Source organism: Camelus ferus, chromosome 21, assembly GCF_009834535.1.
Source record: "Camelus ferus isolate YT-003-E chromosome 21, BCGSAC_Cfer_1.0, whole genome shotgun sequence".
NCBI classification, from domain to species: Eukaryota; Metazoa; Chordata; class Mammalia; order Artiodactyla; family Camelidae; genus Camelus; species Camelus ferus.
Genome location: NC_045716.1, coordinates 13,285,935 through 13,305,772, shown reverse-complemented (window position 1 = coordinate 13,305,772; position 19,838 = coordinate 13,285,935). Strand labels below are relative to the sequence as shown.

Genomic DNA, 19,838 nt, shown 5'->3' with positions numbered 1-19,838 from the left:
GCTGTGATTATTTCTAGTATGGAGTGATCTATGCCTAGTGTCTCCTCATAATGGGGACAAAGGCCACAAACATTTATAGGAAGCCGACTGAGTTCCCAGGCACTCTGCCGGACACTTTCTTAATTTGCCCATAGTCAGATTACAAGTCACAAGACGTGTGATTCAAATTCAGTTCTGCCCGACTCAAGAGTTTTTCTATCATATTATTTCAGGTATTAGATGTATTTTAAAATTTTACAAATCCTTTCTTACTCTGTAGCTGTAAAAGAATTTCATACAATATCCCGCCCAAAAAATTCTTCACAAGATTTTTCATTTCAAGTTACAATATTTTAAAATAGTTTGAGGTTATGTTGCTAGCCATTTAATCATTTCTTATTCTCTTTAACTCTATTTCCTTTCACTTTTAGCTACTTCATCACCTTTCACCATACAACAGATTATTTAACCTTCCAACTATCTTTTGACTCACTGGAATGTATATGTGTGTGTGTGTATGTATGTATATATACACACACACACACACATTTTGGCTGACAAGAACAGAAGGAGGCAAGTGGTATGTATGAGCAAGTATGATTTATTATGGACAAAGAGTAGAAAAATGTTACTAATATCCATAGATAAATTCCTTAAGTCATATGTGAAGAGGCAGTATTATTAAAAGTTTGCTTTATTTTTTCTGTTGAATCACATACTAGCTCCTAATTACAATTAGATTCGTCTTATGCCTTCCAAACATTAGCACAGTTAGCATCACCTTATCAATAACCGAATAATAAATCAAACTAGGTCCCAGTGGTTATGTCCACATCTAGATTGTCAGGGTGATCAGGAACTCTTATTTGTTTGCATTAGCTTTTAATTCTTGGTTATATCTATAAAGAAAACAGAAAGAAAAATAATCATGAATCACAAAGATAAATTTATAATAAGAAGGGAATGGAAAGCATATTCCTTCCATCCCTTCTTTCTCACTAGTCAAGAAGCTATACAGTTGTAAATACAATCTTCCCAGGGGCTTGTAGGTGGAAACAAGCAGGTGGGAAAGCAACCTAAGGACTTTATTTGCATCTGGCTTCCAACTGCCAGTTAACAACTTAGCTGATACACAGTTTCCCACACATAAATATTATTTTAATGAATATTTTCTTTCTTGAACTATTATAAGAATATGACAAACATGTGGACATATGTGTAAAATTTAGCAAAATGTGGTTGTCTAGAACTTTTTATTTTATACTCACAAAGCATCTTTCCTGAGAATAAAATCAGTTGGGAATGGGATCCTGTCTAATCACTAAAAATAAAATATAATTCTGTAATGCAGGTAGCCTACTGGGTCAGCAGGTTGTAACACTTAAATTTATTGAAGCTAAGAACAGTTTCTTCAATTCTCACTAATTGAAAGAAGAATTAACCACAAAGCCACAGTCTTTCCCTTCTACAATACTCCGGGCCTCATTTACTACTCTTCCTATCTGAAAATAGAGTGGAAAATTGAATAAGCACAAGAAGGAACTTATTCTACGAAGCCTACCATGCCTTCCAGACTGCTCAAAAGGTCCCTGATTTCAAATATTCAATAGTGTTGTCCAGGGATTCCAACATTTATATTTCTAACTAAATCTCCCAATCTGCTATTGTAATGGAAAGGCCAAAAATCCTTTTGTTAAACCATATCTGAATTTCTGATAGTAGAAATGTGGCACTTAGTCTTCTAATAGCTCTACTATCATGAGTTAATATAAGGTTAAAATGAGATGGCAGATGAGAACAGTACTCTGTGAATAAAATCATTTTACAAATTTAAGTTTATACTGATATAAGTAAGCCCTAAAAATGGTTGTAAGGCATACTGTAGAGTGAGTTATATACTGATCCATCCATTATGTGCTAGATTATTATGAAAGGATTACATTATAAAGCTACCAGTAAAGCTAGGAATGGTAAAGATGAATGAAATTAAAATGTATTATACTCTGCAGAACAGAATGCTTTCCGAAAGGAAGGAAAATTATAACTCAGTGTTTTCTATTTATTGAGATAATTCAATTTTTTTAGCCAAAGAAAGTTGTTATTCATGATACTGTTTTGTAATTTAGAAATGTTCTATGATTCAAACAAAGTTAGAGCCTTCATCTAAGATCATTGCAAGTGTTAACCAGTCACTGACAAATAAAATTAACTACTAAATAAATAGTTTAAAAAATTTCCAATGCTCACAGAACCCTTATTTTCCAATGAAAATGGGAGCCCCACTCTAAACATCAAATTACACAGCTATACACTTAACTCCCACTTTATTATATATAATTGAAAGTAAGTGATATAAGGTTCATGTGGAAAATTACCTAATGAGCCATAAACTGTTTTTGTTGTCCTAATAAAAGAGACTTTATGAAAGAGCTGTGCATCAAGATAACATACAGATTTAAAACCTAGGTAACACATTGCTTAACACTTTTAACTTGAACCCCCAGACTTTCTAGAAATGTTAAATTTCTGCTTCAAGCACATCCAGACTTAGCATTACATGTGAATTAAAAACAACAACAACAGTATTGCCAGCTGGGTAGCCTCTGAGGCATATATACATATATATATATTATATATTATACTTATAGTAAGCTTACCTCCAAATACGAAAGAGCTGAGAGGCTCCTGCTGTACCGACAAAGAAATTAACAGCAAACAGACTCCAGTTTTTTGGAATAATTACAAGTGAATATCTTGACCAAATAAACCCTGTTGAAACAAAAAAAAATTTTTTAAACCATAGGTGCACCTGCAATGTCTTATCTGAACATTTAATATTAGAGTAAAATAATTATAACTAAAACTATGACAACATAAAGTAGGATAAAGGACCAAGAAATGCTATACTCTGAGTCTTTAATAAAGTTGCTATAATTCAGTGCTACACATAATTCTCAGTTCTCACGTAGGGAAATTTTATAACCCTCCTCTGCCTTCTCCATCTATAATGCAGTAACTTCCTAGAGATAAATAACAATGTTAATTTCTTTGTGTGTGAGTGTATGTACATATACTTCAAACATTAAACCATTAAATAAATTGGTGTAAAACAAAACAATTGAATGCCCTATACAGAGCACAGAATATAGTCATTTAATTTACCTGTTGCCATCAAAACAGCCGATTGAGCTGTGCTGAGTTTTTCTGCAGGTCTGGCCATGTCAGCCAATCCAGCACACACCAAGCCCTGGAAATACACATTAACATGTAGAAAGAAAAAAAAGCATCTTGAATGTGTAGTAATAGTTCTTAACTTTAAATAAAACAAAAACTATTTCAGAGATTTTCACATGACCGTAGATATGATTTTAGTATCCATGCATTAGGAAAATGTATGTCATGACGAAAAGGTACAATGAATTCAGAAATGCTTTTTGAATTAATTTATATTTTGTTAATCACATTAAGCAGCCTCATATATTTGAAAATCAGGAGTGTGTGTCTATGTGTGCATATACATATATATATACACACACACATATATATATACTTGTTCTACAAATGTATTTGTATTTTTGTTCTAAAGTGATACTTCTTTCACATGAGTTTACATATTCTTTAAACATGTTGGGGACTACTGGTCTGGAAGATGCCTGAAAGGTATTTGTATAAATTCCCCCTTTCATGTTTTTGGTCAGTGTTCTTCTTCTTCTTCTTTTTTTTTTTTTTAAAGTAGAAGTATCAGAAAAGCTCTGTTACAATTCTAGTTTCTTGGTTAGATAATTTTTCTTTAATGTCAAAGTATACATGGTCATTTCTACTGCTATAGTTTAAAGTCTTTTATAGAATCATTCCACTAATACCCTACAATCAGCATCACTCAGAAGTTTAGTAATGAGTCTTTTTTTTTCTTTCCTTTTTGATGGAGGTACTGGGGATTGAAGCCAGGACCTCATGCATGTTAAGCATGCGCTCTACCACTGAGCTATACCCTCCCCCTTGAGTCTTCACTAGAATATGAGTTATGCTACTCTATTGCAGAGATAAGAATATGTAATGATATTTGTTGATGAAAAATTCACACGCAAAATAAGAGAGACTAGTACACAGCTCTAGATGCACGTCACTCAGTCAGCAATTCCTGAGATTCTGCCTTATTTGCTTCACCTCTCCTCTTCCCTTTCTCCTTCTTTCTTTAAGTACTTTAAATCAAATCCTAAATATGTTATTAGAAAACATGTGTTTAAGAAATTTATTTTCAGGTTTTATTGAGTTCCCAAAAGATGCTCTTGCATGAAAAATATAAATCAGCAAAGAGGTTTTTCTCCTAAATAGAACAAATGCATTCTTGTGAATTTATATACAAATTTAAACCAAATCCAAATGGCTTAATAAGATCAGTAGTTCAAGAAAGCGATGACTCTGGTTTAAAAAGGGGCAAATTGGTAAACATAGGAGTGTAAGTAGGGGTAAATTATGATCAACACTACTTTTCTTGTTAACTTTTCCCCACAGTCCCGTGATTTTCTTCTCAAATGCTTCCTAATCATCCCTCCTACATTCTTCTTCCAGGTCCCAAAGCACATTTTCTCTGTTGCATGTTTGTTCTACTTCTGCAGGGTGGAATACTGCCATTATAGAGGGGAAGAAAGGGACTGACTTCTGCCATTATTCTACTGGGCCCACATATTATACTGTGGCTTGTCAAATAGACTCATGATGGCTATAGGTTATGGTGTATTATCTGCTTTCGGAAAGGGCCATGGTTTTATTTATGCTCACAGTCTGTTTTATTTTTCTAGGACATGTTAGTGTTAGGGATTGTTCTCTCCCACAAACGTCTTGAGCTCCTTTTCACATATTTTCTTTCTTTCTTTTTTTAAAACATTTGGACATATCTGCTTTATTATCTTCTCTCTTTATATGTATATATATTTTTCTGACCTGTTTACAAAGAAGTTGTAGATATCATACCCTTTGACCCCCTAATATTTTAGTGTGCAGTAGAGTTCATAGTTAAATTTTGACAGCTGTCCCCAAATGTCCTTTAAAATAGGTTTTTTTCTTGTCCAGAGTACAGTTAGGTCAGGATAATACACTGCATATTTGGTTGCTATGCCTCTTTAATCTGTTTTTTTAAATTAAAGTATAGTTGATTTACAGTATTATATTAGTTTCCCACATTTCTAAAAAATCCCTTTCTATTTCTACACCATTCTAACCTTACGTAAATTATTTTAGAAAATCTTACTGTGAATCTAATCTCTGCCATTAACTAGGTGTGTGACTTTGGTCAAGTTACATAACGCTTTGTCTTAAATTTTTCATGTATAAAATGAGATTATTAATAGCTACCCTTGCAAAAGTGATACATGATTAAATGAGATAATATGCTTTAAAAATATTAGCGCAGTGCCTGGAAAATATCATTATTAACAACAAGAAATAGTAGCTTACATCTTTAGAGCAGGAGAGATAAAGGAATATTATTAGTCTCTTTCTAGAAGTAATCCTTTTTTGCATTACTAGCCTCAAAGGCAGAAGGTCCGTGTTCTCTCTTTATTATGAACTTTATTCAAATAATAGAACTGTAGAGCCAGAGAGTAGTTAGAGTATACCACAAGATTATGTAAAATACTCCCTAACAAAGAAAGTACCAATTATAGATAGATTCACAGTGACTATATTTTGAAGGGGGCAATGGAAGTAACAGCCTAGGCTTTGGAGTCAAATTAGACCTGAGGGTTCAAACCCTGACTCTATCACTTACTAACAACAGTTCTAGTTCTTTGAACCTCAGTACCTTTATTAGGAAAATGGTGATAACATTCATATCTCAGACTTTTTTCTGATAAAGATTAAATATGAGATAATAAATTAAATAACCTAATACAAACAGTTTGGCATCAAGTAGATTCAAGTTAGCTCTCTTTCCAACAATTAAAAACTGGTTTTCAAATATGTGAACCCCAGGTTTGTGATTCTTTCTGGCATCTGGTTATTTCTACTGGGTGGAGTAAATACTCATCAGATAGAATAAAACACTTATTCCTTCTTTCATTCCAATATTTTCTCCTTTACTAAAAAAAAAAAAAAAGTCGTATGACACCTTTAGAGGAGTGTTAAAAAAAATACCACTACGGAATATTCCAATTCCAAAATGCTTAGAGATGGCAAGGTCCTCAAAATTTTAAACTGTGAATTAGACTATGTAAATAGTTCCAGCTGGAAAAGCAAGTAGATAGGTATTAAAAATCTGCATAGATAATCTTGAAATAGTTTGACTTATTCCTAAGGAGAAGAGAACATAGAATTAGCTACAACAAATTGTATATTGTTTAAGAGTTAAATATAATCCAGTCTGTGGAAAAAGATTGTGAACAAAAAGAAAAGAAGCTCTCTTAACTGACTTTCACGTAATAGTTTCCCCAGGTTAGTCAATGATCTCCATTCCTTCTGTAAACAAGCTAACATGTCATGGCTAGTGGGCTATTTATTCTGTGTTGCACACATGTATTTTTGCTCCTATCAGTTGAGTTATATTTTTACCAAGTCACTGTGTTTGTCCTCAAACCTGTTTATGCTAACTTTACTTGTTAATGTAATTTACCTAACTAAATGAACTATTAGGCAAACAGGTGAAATACAAAAAGAGGGTTGTTATTTCTATGAAAACTAAAGTGACTACTTGGGAGGACTGAATAAAGGCAAGTTTTAAAACTTGCTGTCAAATTTGATGTAAACAAGACAGAAATAAAAAGATTGGAGAGGGGGAGCCATAAAAATCTTAGCAGGTTTCTATTTTCATACTATTATGAAAGTGTCTACAGACTTGCTCTGCTTTAAAGAAAACTAAACCAAAATTATATAGGATGCACTATGATATAATTCATTCATCCAAGAGAGAAATGTGGAACTCAAAATCAGTGGATCTATACACAAACAAAAGCTTTGGCCTTATAGTAGATAGCAGACAAATGAATATATATTTATATTCTTTAAGTTAAAACATTCAAGGGTATGTAGTATTGTTTTGTAGAATTATCCATGTTGGTCTTTATGATTAATTATTTGATTTCAACGGAAGTAGCTAACCAGGATTCTACCACAATTAAACATCTGAAGAACTCTAGTCTAAAATTCTTAATGTGGAACTTAACGTGGCTGGCAGCAGCAACTGTTAAGTGTCAGGTATAGACTACCATAGATTATTTATTATCAAATGCTCTGGGAAAGGAAAGTATATTAACATGTACATAAAAAAATTTCTAACAAGAGAAGTCTCCCTATCAGAGAACAAGACAGAGAAGTTTCTACTGCTGTGCTGTCATCAGGAGATTATGTATGATTTCAACATGAACTTAAAATAGATTTTTTAAAGAGACGGTCGAGAAAGCACTTATGAGTATATAATACCATCAATGTTTCAAAACACTCATGGACCAGATCAAAGAAACAAAGCTATTGGCAAAATTAATAAACCTCTAAATTGTGGGACCTCCAAATTTACTGCAAATACATTAAATCATTCTTACTCTTTTCATAATGGTGCTAGAAACAATACTTCAGCAATCAATTCCACTTCATAGCTATAGAATTTTAAGTATTGGTAAAGAAAGAAGATGAAGGAAATAGTAATATATCTTTTATAGTATTTTAAAAAATCACTATTTTTGAATGCTTAGAGTGTGAGCAGAATCATTAAAGATGATATGTTGAAACTTCTTTTTTAAACTGGTGGGATCTTTTCTCAATATATAACTCTAAAAAGAGAACTGCTCCCTAGTTCTCTGTAAAATATGGCTCCCAACCACTAATTTACTCTAATCTTGTCATTTTATAGTTGAGACAAAAGGGCAGAAATTGAACTTGCCTCAGGTCATAAAATTGAGGGACAGCTAATTCCAGCTCTAACATTCTCAAGTACTTGGATTTATAACTGAGTTTCTGAATTCTTCTAACGACTTAAAACAATACATGTAAGAGAATTAAAATGGCCTACAACCCAGGAACAAAAACCAACTTGATTAAAAAAATGGGCAAAGGGCTTAAATAGATATTTCTCCAAAGAAGATGTAAAAATGGTCAATAAGCACATGAAAAGATGTTCAGCATAACTAATCATATTAGTGAAATGCACATCAAAACTACAGGGGGACACCACTTCACACCCATTAGGATGTCTATCGTAAAACAACAATAACAACAAAAGTAACAAGTGTTGGCAGGGATGTGGAGAAATTGGAACCCTTGTGAATTGCTGGTGGGAATGTAAAACAGTGCCACTGCTGTGGAATATAGTACAGCAGTTCATCAGAAGATTAAATATGGAATTACCACATGATCCAACAATTCCACTCGTAGGTATAGACCCAAAAGAACTGAAAGCAGGGTCTGGAACAGATATTGCATACCACTGTTCATAGCAACACTGTTAACAATAGCCAAAAGGTGAAGCAACCCAAGTGTCCATCAAAAGATGACTGGATAAACAAAATGTGATATATACATACAGCAAAATATTATTCAGACTTAAAAAGGACAGAAATTCTGACATATACTACAACATGGATGAACCTTGAGGATGTTATGCGAAGTGAAATTAGCCAGACATAAAAGGGCACATATTGTATGATTCCACTTACATAGGGTAACTAGAGTAGTCAAATTCATAGAGACAGAAAGCAGAATGGTGGTTGCCAGGGGCAGGGGGGAGGGAGTAATGAGGAGCTATTGTTTAATGGGTTCAGAGTTTTAGTTTTGCAAGATAGAAAGAGTTCTACAAATTGGTTGCACAGTGGTGTGAACGTATTCAAAAACTACAACAAATGGTTAAGATGGTAAATTTTATTACAACCGAAAAAAAAAAAAAAACCCTCCCAAAAAAGCCTGCAGACCAGTAGTTTTTAAACTTTAGAAGGCATCAGAATCACCTGGAGGGTTTATTAAAATACAAATTACTAGGCTCCATCCCCAGTTTCAGATTTAGTAAATCTGTGATGGGGCCTGAAAATCTGCATTTCTAACTTGTTCCTTCCTGGGTGATGCTAGTGCTGCAGGTCTCAGGATGACATTCTGAGAAGCACTGCGTTAAGCCAACACTGGCCCTTCCAACATAAAATCAGTGATTTGTTACTAACAGCCACCACAATTATTTCTTTTCAGCTTAGTGAGAACTTTAGGAACGGAAGCTGGCATTTGGTAAAAGCACTGGTCTTGGGGTTAGAAACCCTAGATTCTACCATTTACTAAATGTTTATGTATACCCTTGGATAAATGCTTCTACTTTTTGAGACTAACTTTCTTTGCCTCTATTTTAGTGTTAACTAAGTTCTTATACTAAATTGATAATAAAAGTCAATTTAGGGGGTTCTAATTAGTTTAATGTTTTACATAGTCACAAAATTTTAGAATGAAGTTTCATGGTCCTAGGGCCCACAATTACAAGCTTTTTGATAACAAATAAGTTCCCAAAAGGTTTCTTATGTACAGAGTTCATAAAAACTAAAGTAGGCAATGTGCTTTATGCAGTGAAAATGATACATCTGAGAGCATTTGTATGAAATTATTTCAAGGCATACTGTGAACATTTGAAAGTACGTCGATCAAATTAATAAGCTCCTTTTAAAGAATACCAATTTAAGCAGCTTCTGCAAAAACTCAAGACTTACCCATTTCATAATTGGAGCCCAGAAAAATACTGTTTTGGGACCTGAAGAAAAAAAAAAAGAAAAATTCAGCAATAAACCAACTATTTTCTACATGCCTTTTAATAATCATTACCACATTTCAAAAACCTTGAGATTTATCAATCTATTTGTAATAACTTTTACTATGCTTTCTGCATACTTTGTATTTAATATTTAGAAAGTCACCACAGTATCAATCTTTCCTACAAGTCGTTTTGATCTCCCTGCCAATTATTTGTATTTTTGCGACCTATTAAATTAGCTAAAGTATAATGGAGATGGCTTTGGAACCATTCTCAGTGCTTTGCCTTGAATGTGGAACATATTGTTACTTCACATTCGGATAATCTTCAGGTTGGAGCAATTACAAATTATCGAATTTTTGTATACAAGGCTCAGAGGATATTTATATATTCAGTAATTCTATTAATATTTATTATAGATGACATGTCACCATATATATTCTAGTAAAAGTTCTTGTAAAAATTCTGTACATTCTAGTACAAAATTCATAAACCTAATTTTAAGGGTCACATCAGAAAAGGGAAGAACTAGATTTGTAAGTTCCTTAAATAGTAGGGTCGTTGTTTTAGTTATCCTGGTACCCATCTGCCTTGTGCAAAACGTTAAATAAATGTTTGTAGCATTGAAATCAATTCTGGTTTCTTAGATAACCTAGAATTTGAGAAGCATGATGTTTCAGAGCTGGAAGGAAACTCAGAGATGATCTAATCCAAATTCTTCATTTTACCAATAAGGCTCAGAGAAGTTCCAAGACCTACCCAAGTCATGCAGCTAGTAAGCAGCAGAACGGTGACTGACTGGAACATAAAAGTCTTTTGACTCTTAAACTAGTGCTCTTTAACCACATAACATAACTCTGCCCACTTTTAACTCTTCCAAATCATATGTCCAGGGGATACAGTGACAGGAAAGAAACAGATTTTGTCTATGGTAAGTTAAAAACTAAATCCAATACATATCAGAGCACTTAGTATGGTGTGTATGCTCTCAACACACTAAATCATCAAAATACATTTACTTCTTAACACAAAAATTAACCAATTTCATGTAAGACAACAGTGATTTTTAAGCAAATTCAAAATTTAAAAAATCCTATTATATTTGTGATTATGATTTCTGCCTTAATCCACTTTACTTTGTAAGAATAAATTATTTATTTTTATGGATCACAAAAATCACATCTAAAATGGCAAAATCACCCAAACATAACATATTATTTCTCTTCATCTGCTCCCAGTAATATTTCTCAAGAGCACCAGCAGGTAAAGATTCATTTATCCGTTTTCCCTTCTAGTACAAGAGGGAAAATCACTGTCATTAATACTAAAGAAATGTTTCTGTTCACATATGCATAAGTAACATTTAAAAGTTAAAACTGACTTAAACCTATTACTTAGAAACAAAACAAGAGAAAGATAGTGAAGTTGAAAAACCAGGGAGTGAGTTAAGATCCAGTGTGGTTCTCAGCTTAATTGTTGCAGGGAAGACCATTCATTTGTTTACCTATAATAATTACTGCACGCTTTACAGTTTGTCAGGCACTGGGGATATTTTGGTAAATAAAATACACTGCTGGCTTCTAATGACCTAAGCACAGGAAGGTTGTTTAAGTAAAATCATATCTGGAAGCTATATAAAAACATTTTAAGGAATCTTAACTCTCGAGTGCTTTTATCAAAGCTGCTCCAGTTTCACATGTAGGTAACACCACCACCACAAAGTGAAAACGAATCCAGTGGTAACACTCCTTTTTGGGGTGCATTTTGGCTGAACTAACATCAAAAGTAGTTGGTTAATCCTAACAATAAGGAGAGAAATTTGAAAAATGTAAAAAAAAAAAAAAAAAAAAGTAAAAATGGCATCTTCTCCCTCTAGCTTTTTCCTTACCGAGTAGTTCTAGGCAGGCGTCACACAGCTAGTGTTAACTATGGCTCACTTTTAGCATCATTAAGTGATGGCAATGTTACACATTTAGGACTATCCCCACTCTTTAACATAGTCCTTGGTATTTTTTTACCCCTCTCAAACGAATCCATATTGTTCTTATAGCTAAACTCATTAATTCAATGCGATTTTAAAACAGTGGGATTTAAGAATCTATCAGCATGTACCACTAATAATATTCTACTGTAGTTAGTTGTATTATCTGCTTACCTATCAAAAGTATAACTTCCTTGAGGCTTGTACCCCTATCACCTAGTAGATGCTGAATAAAAAGAAGAGTTAGTGTATATAAACATCGAATCACCATGTTGTATACCTGAAACTAATATAATACTGTATGACAACTAGTATTTAAAAAAAAGGAGAAAAAGTTAGCTAGCACAGATGGAAGCAGTTTATATTAACTGGAATTTAGACTCTAATGTATAAGTATGTACCCACATGTAAATAGAAAACATATGTGTGTGTGTGTGTGTTATACTTATGCAAACAACTGAAAAATTCTTTAAAATCATAAGTTGTTTTTATCAGCCTCATACTTACATATTGATAAGTCTGGCTTATACATTAGAATTTTTAAATAACTTTACTGATTTCCTAGAACATTTAAACCTAATCCTAAAATCCTTCTGCAATCTGTCTTATTTTCTTTTCAAGAGCTGGATACCATCTTTAGACTAATAATCTTGAAACGGTAGAATGTAATGGCACAGGCTCTGTCTTTTCTTGTGGCCAAAACAATTACAACACTAAGCTTCATTTTCTCACATATATGCAAGAGCTAGTCATTTTCATGTTTTACCATGTACCTTCAAGTTTTCCGTATTTTAAGTTGCAGAGCAAATCTGGAGATAATGCTGAAAGGGATGCTGGGAGAATTAAATCTATTGAGGAATTCAAAATTTTGGTGTTCTTATAACTGAGTGCAAATCTATCTATATTTAATTTCTGGGACTTTTTATCCAAGTCCCTAAACTTTGTACTGTTCTGATAGCAGCCACCATTACACCTAGAACTCTAGCCACATAATGATTCTGTCTTCCCAATATTTGAACAAGATATGGAAACAATTTTCTTTCTTTGTTTAAGATTAGGTTGGGATTTCTAATAAAGAATAACAAATAATAAAAAATGTTTAATAAGGAACTAAAGAAATAGATAACATGAAGACATTGAGTTTCAGAATAAAATTTCTAATCCTAATTTAATGAAATTTTAGCTCAGGTCACTGGTTCTCAACTAGGGGTGAATTTTGTCCCCCAGGGGACACTTAGCAATGATTAGAGACATTTTTAGTTGTCACAACTGTAGTGGTGGTGCTGTTGTTACCCACACCTACTAGGTAGAGGCCAGGCATGCTGTTAAACATCCTACCATGCAAAGGACAGTCCCTCACAACAAACAATCATCCAGCCCCCAAAATGTCAGCACTGCAGGATTAAGAAACCCTGGCTTAGGTGGACAAACTAGGCAAACATGCAGCTAGTTTCAAGCTGTTTTATGGCTCTAAACCTTACTTTGTAACTGTCCCCTCCCAACAGTCTGCCTTGTCTTCATCTGGCTAACTCCTACTATCTTTCAAAAACTCATTGTGTGTTTCATCTCCTCAAAGAAGCCTTCTTTGACATCTCCGGGTTAGATTAAATGCTCCTTGTCTGAACTCCCAAAGCAGACTGTCTATTCTATTGTTTTCTGCACTTAACAAAATGATCTATTTGTGTATCTGTCATTTTAATCAGACAAGGTGTTGAAGACAAGGCCTGTTTCTTAGTTTTCCTTGACAAATAATATTTTTGAACAGAATTGAATTGGATTAACCATATCCAGGAGAGGTACTAATCAGAGATATTTAAACTTTAGGTCTGACCCAGATTTGCCTTGACACTGCTTCACCCTCAAGGCTAGAATTTCTATTTACCCTTCTCCAGGGACATCAGGTTCCCTTTACATCAGGGCTGTACTAGACTTTCACTTATTAGTTACTCTACTCTTAAACTGTGGCACTCCCCTTTTGGGCTCCTGAAAATTCTTCCCATGAGTCTGATGCCATAATGCACTGATCTATAAGCCAATCTTTCCAAACTCTTCTGGTTATTTTATTTAGCTTGAGTTTCTGAGATTCCTATCATCACATTCTTTGTCATATCTTGGGGTCATATGCAGTATCAGTTACTAAGTTTATTTTTTTATCCCTGCATGAAGCTTGGCTTCATCACTCAAGGGTAAGTTGACACATAGTTTTAGTCTCTGGCTTTGAACTCCTGAGTGGATTCTTCTCTTTCTATTTCAGAAATGATGCTTCCTCTTCTACCATTCCAAAACCTGTTTCCTGAGCAATGCTTCTAGGTTCTGGTTTCTTTACAAGCTTAAATAGTTGATCCTTCAGGGTTAATGAACAGTCAAGCTTTTCAGTAGATTTGCCTGGTAACTAATTTACTCAACTGCCTTCAGCTAGGTGATAGTTTTAAAATATTAACTGCCCTTTCCCAACGCAACCGAACCAAACAAAAACTTTCAAACATGAACTATGGTTGCTAGAATGCGGGCCAAGAGAGTTATAAATATTTTAGTTAATGAATAATTTTAAACCATAAAACAAAGCCTAAATTAGTTTAACAACTGCTAAGTGCTGAATTTAAAAATATCAGTAGCACATATATATTAATAAGACATTCTAAATTTCTAGTTTTTCTGGGATATCAGAGGATGCTGATAAATGACAAAAATAATTAGAGTTGGATATCTATATATGAAAACAAGTAGTGGTTTCTTCATTGTTAAAAAAAGGATAAAATAGCTAGTAATACCCATGATCATGCAAAGATTAACAAAAAATTTTAAGGAAAACTTAATTGACTCTTCAAGTTTATCTTAGCTAATCACTTTCTACCTTAAAAGTAAGTCAAACAAATGTAGACGTGTATGAATTTAGGTACAGAGGCTATCTTCCTGAAAACAGCAATCAATCAATAATGGAAATGATGATGAGGAAACATTCCAACTTATTTTGACATTTCTAAAAGAAAGTGTTGACAAAACAAGGTATTTGACAATAGGTATCACTCCAACATGGAGAATACAATGTCAAGTTGTGTTTTGAGACCTGGGAAAAACAGGTTTATGTTCTACAATGACAAAGCTATTCTCACTGGAGGAAGTAAAAACATGAAGTCATTAAATCATCATAATACCTGAAGTGACTATAACACCTTAAAATCAAGATAAGCATAAATATAGAGTATTTAGCTAACATACATTATGATGAATAAAAAAACTTGATTAGGCAGAAATTGAGTTGTTGAAAACATACTTAATAAAAATCACCTCTTAAGAAATTTAATTTCAAGTCCAAGATGAGGGAAATGCATCCCCATCAGATATAAATGTACCATCTTTTAGACAAAGAATAACTAAGAACACAGTTTCATTTTGTTTCTTAGAAGTCCACTCTCGAAAGTTGAGAAAGGCCTCAAATGCTGACTATTTAAGACTACGATCTATACTGTAGAACAAATTTATGGCTACCAAAGGGAAGAGAAAAGGGGGAGGAACAAATAAGGAATATGGAATTTACACATACAAAGTACTATACATAAAATAGATAAGCAACAAGGATTTATTATAAAACTATGAACGATTTTCAAGCATAACAAAAAATACAAAGAATAATTTTCTTTTGTGTCTGATTTTTAAAGTGAAACTGATGTTTTTTAAAGTTCAAACTTTCATGGAAGAATTTGAAAAATTCTGCAAGGGAACATCACAAGCAAATATGTAAGAGACACACATTTTCAAACAAATTAACAAGTCTAGTCACCTTGATGAACTTTGACAAACATATTGATAAGATAATGACATAAATTTACTTCCTAATTTCCTTATCTGAGAGGAGTTATTGTTAATGAAATATTTCATAAATTCTTCCCAGAAAGTACGTCATTTACTGTATGTATGTTTCTCTCCCTAGGGAAAGACTTCCTTCTTGGAACAGAATAACTTCTACATAAATGCAAATATGTACACATACAAATATTGAACTGAGGTGCTCACTGTATCTCAATGGAAAAAATAAAATTCTTACTGAATACTTTCCACTACCCCTCTTATCCCTTTCATACCATTTCTTTATGGTTTGTTACTTCTCAACATCCCTCAACTTTCCTCTAAAATGCCTTATATCAAGCAAGTCCACCTGTTTGCTATCATGTAACCAACTACTTACAAATCCTTAGAACTTGTAAAGGTTACTCTTTGACACAGATATTGACTGTCAAAAAGTACTCATTTTTATTTGTAAAGGTAGTTCTGATTTCACACTAAAAACATTATGGGGCTACCGTTTTAGAGCCATATCATCTTTGTATCTTCTCTAAGGCCTTGGAAGGAGCTCACTCAAATTATTTTAAGTTTAGTTAACACTCATTACCTCACCTAGTTAGAAATTGTTTTTCCTGTCATGAGAGCTTTTAAGATATACTCTCTTAGCAGCTTTCAAATATAAAATACATGTTTTTAACTATAGTTATCATGCTGTACATTACATGCCCCAAATTTATTTGTCTTGTAACTGCAAGTTCGTACTTTTCGACCACCTTCTAGGATAGTTTTTAAACTCTTTAGAGCTGTGGCCTCTTACTTTTGAACACACTGCCCCATCAGAAAAAAAATTTGAGCATACATCCCCTATATATGTAGTTTATATATATATGTATATCTATATATATAGATGTATAGATGTTGACTCCATGGAATTCAGTTGTGTACACATTTTCCTTGATTTACGATGGGGTTACATCCCGATAAACCACTGAAGGTTGCAAGTATCATAAATTGAAAATTTATTTAATATACCTAACCTACTGAAATATCAGAGCTCAGCCTAGCTTACCTTTAACACACTCAGAACATTTACATTAGCCTACATCATCTAATACAAAGCTTATTTTATAAGAAACTGTTGAACATCATATAATTTACTGAATACTGTACTGAAAGTGAAAAACATAATGGCTATATGGATGCAGAATGGCAGTAGGTTATCAGTTGTTCACCCACTTGATTGCACAGTTGACTGGGAGTTGTGGCCTGTTGCCACTGCCTAGCATCCTGGGAGCAATGTCCCACATATCAATGGCCCAGGAAAAAATCAAACACTTTTACAGTTATGAGGTGGTGTGAGGAATGACGTATCTTATGAGAATTGAACTTGCTAGGACACATATTTGGCTAGAACTGTATTCTTACTCTACAGAAGTAGGTCATTATGTGCCAGAGAAAATATGTAGATAAATGGATGATGAAGGTCACAGGTCTATATATATAATGCAATACTCTAATATATATTTATATGAAGACATATTCTGTCTTCTCACCTGTCTAGACATACTTGTCAATGATAAAATTAAATCTCAAAAATTTAGAATCTATCTTTGCATATTATTGTAAAAACCTCCATTATATGCATCTAGTCTAATGTTTAAAATGATTCAGTAACATACTATTACGTAAAACAGTATGCAAAAACCTTGACTATTCACTCTGATAACTCTTGGAATAATAATCAGTGTTTCACCAGATTTATTCAATGCTAAGGAATCAACAGTTACATTTTTCCTGTTTCTTCACTTCTACATTGGTGTGCCTACAACTTTTTAATCACAACTAATTTTGCAGTGATAGGTATTCTAACTGCATTTTGGTGAAAACCTTAGATGGGAGGAAACTAACACTAACATGTGTTGAGTGTCTAAGGCGCAGCTACTGCTACATATTTTACAGACATTATATTACTTAATTTTCACAATAACCCTTAAATGGTGATAATTATTATCCCCATTTTATAGATTAAAGCTTAGGGTATTTAAAGTCAAGGTCACACAGCCAAGATTCAAATCCAGGTTAGTCTGGCTTCAAAGCCTATGCTCCCTCCACTACACTGAACAAAGGGTTATAATAACTGAGAGTCCAAGAGTATCCAGATAAAATGCACGGTCTACAAATCAATCTACAAGCCAAAGATAACTCCACTTCATTCTGAAAGTTGAATAAAGTATTACAAATAATAATTATAAGTAGTTAAAGCAAAGGCTGTGGAAAAGATCACAGTAAAATTACTCTCCAATTCTCTTTTAAAGTGGTTTAAAATTGCTCTTCCTCTACCCTGCCTTTATCCTATAGCCCAAACACAAAGCTTAAGAGGGTAGGGTTGACTCCACAGATTTCAGTTGTCTGAAAGCCCATATTATTACAGAAGCATTGCCTAACCCTCCCTCCTGAGAAATCTCTGCCACGAAACACAGCACAATTCCAAAAAACCGTGTGATAAAAAATTAAAAGGCAACTAAACTAAACTTCTTCATAGAAAATCTCTCCTTAAAGATCAATTTTATCATGGGTATGATAATACAATAAATAATATTATACTAAAGTATAATTCAAAAATACAGTTCATTAAATATCAAACTCGAAATCAGATTTATTAACCATCTCAGACTCCCAAGAGCTGCTTCACAGTCAGATATGGAGGGAAATGGACAACCTTCCTAATGACACCAACTGCAGAGATAGATTTAACTATGTAGGAAAAAAGGGACACTTAGGGGCTTGCACTTCAATCTTTCCATTCATAAGAAAACTTCTCCTTTGCTAAGTCTTAGGCTTAAAACTGACTTCTGAATATATCGGTTTTAGTTCCTAGTCAAGTAAGTATTATCACTAACCATTTTATAGAAAAGGTAACAGAATTCTAGACCTTGAATAAAGAGTTGGAGGAACTGGGATCATCCAGTTTCTTTTAGAATTATTTTTTTCAACCACACGAACATTGTTCTCCAATAGATTCAAGAGAGCTAACATTTACTGGGCATCTATGAAGAATCAAACACATATGTTATCTTTTACTCTTACATGGATCACATTTTACAGAAACTAAGATCTAGGATTTCACCCAAGGTCACAACTACAGAAAGCGGCAGAGCAGAATTAAATCCAGGTCTGTACACACAGAAAGGTCCAGGGAGAGTTTAGTTAGTAGTAATTTCATAAATCAGTAAAGACTAAAACAAACTAGACCCATGGGACGAGGAATGACACTGACTCAGAAACTCGGTAACGCATCTGCAGGCCTGTCAGCTGGAGCTGAAGGAAGTATGACCTTTACTCCAAACCCTCCGGTGCGGTAAGACAGCTCTGCTCTGCATGGGTCAATATACAACTACTCACGGAGGGAAAGAGGAGAGAATGAGGTTTCGTGGTGGCCCAGGCCCTTTCGTGGTCGCAAAAATGGAGAAGGGTCAAACCCTGAGGCACGGTCCGGGTCTGAGTGGTGCCTAAGGCATGGGGCGCAACAAAGTCGCAAAGGGGGCTGATTTGAAAATTCCGAGTTTATGATAGATGTTGGAAAAGAAAAAGCGAAAAGCAGGGAGGATGGGAAGGTACAAGGATTCACTTGAAGGTAAGGGGTTGGGGCTGTGGGTGATGTCTCCAGCGGCAGAGTTGTCAGTGGGCCTCTAAACGTCTGCTTTAGAGGGACAGGGGGGGAAGGTCTCGGTGGGAGCCACTCTGGGTTCATTACCTGCCGGGTGGTTGTACAACGGCCTCAACTTCTCAGGCAGCAGGAGCTCCACTCTGTCGAGGACCCGGTGGTAGGTGGCCCGCAGGCCCCGGGCGCCGGCGGCTGACATTTCTGCCGCCTGACCGTGAGCAGCCGGGTGGGAGAGTGGCCGCGTGCTCGTCCCTGGCTGATAATGAAGGGCAACTCCTCACCTTCCTCGGACACAACGCCTCACGTCCTCCTCTCCCCCAGGGTGCCCTTCCTGTGGCTCAGGCTGCCCCCCAGTACACCACCCCAGGGCCCGCGACCAGAGAAGGTTGAGGGGGCGGAGACTCTGCGTTGGCCCGCCCCGGGCCCGCCTCCTGACCTCCCGCTGCCGAGACTGGAGGAGGAGTCATGGAAACAGGTGCCAAAAGGATTGCCTCACCAAATCTACCCAGCGTCCTCTCGGCAGTGCGCTTGCGCAACCGGAGCTGCCCACGGTGATTGGCCCGCCCAGGGGCGCGGGCGGGGTCCAGCGCAAGCCTCCAATTTCTCTTTCCTGCCCTGGAGGCCATATTGAAGAAGGGAAAGTGAAGCGGCACCGGCTCTAATCCCATTTCACTTTGATTAAGGAGGCCCCTAGTTAAAATGGGCTTTTCGGGCCTTCC

At 34.9% G+C, this 19,838-nt stretch overlaps 1 protein-coding gene and 1 non-coding gene across 2 annotated transcripts; both read right to left on the bottom strand.

Moving 5' to 3' along the window:
* Positions 1-560: 560 nt before the first annotated feature.
* On the bottom strand, positions 561-19,621 carry MPC2 (mitochondrial pyruvate carrier 2). The gene is made up of 5 exons (XM_032463801.1): positions 19,210-19,621; positions 9,651-9,691; positions 3,142-3,226; positions 2,637-2,748; positions 561-878 (listed from the first exon to the last, which is right to left on the bottom strand). The coding sequence occupies exons 1-5, from the start codon at positions 19,316-19,318 to the stop codon at positions 842-844; spliced, it is 384 nt and encodes a 127-aa protein (XP_032319692.1). The 5' UTR covers positions 19,319-19,621; the 3' UTR covers positions 561-841.
* Positions 3,903-3,974, bottom strand: TRNAV-AAC. Its single transcript has one exon. It is a non-coding gene; the product is annotated as a tRNA-Val (tRNA).
* Positions 19,622-19,838: the final 217 nt, after the last annotated feature.

Coding starts and splice junctions, on each gene's coding strand:
- MPC2 (XM_032463801.1), bottom strand. CDS start 19,318: ATGTCAGCCGCCGGCGCCCGGGGCCTGCGGGCCACCTACCACCGGGTC. Junction 9,692..19,209: donor GTTGTACAACCACCCGGCAG/GTAATGAACCCA, acceptor TTTTTTCTTCAG/GTCCCAAAACAGTATTTTTC. Junction 2,749..3,141: donor GGCTGTTTTGATGGCAACAG/GTAAATTAAATG, acceptor TTGTTTCAACAG/GGTTTATTTGGTCAAGATAT.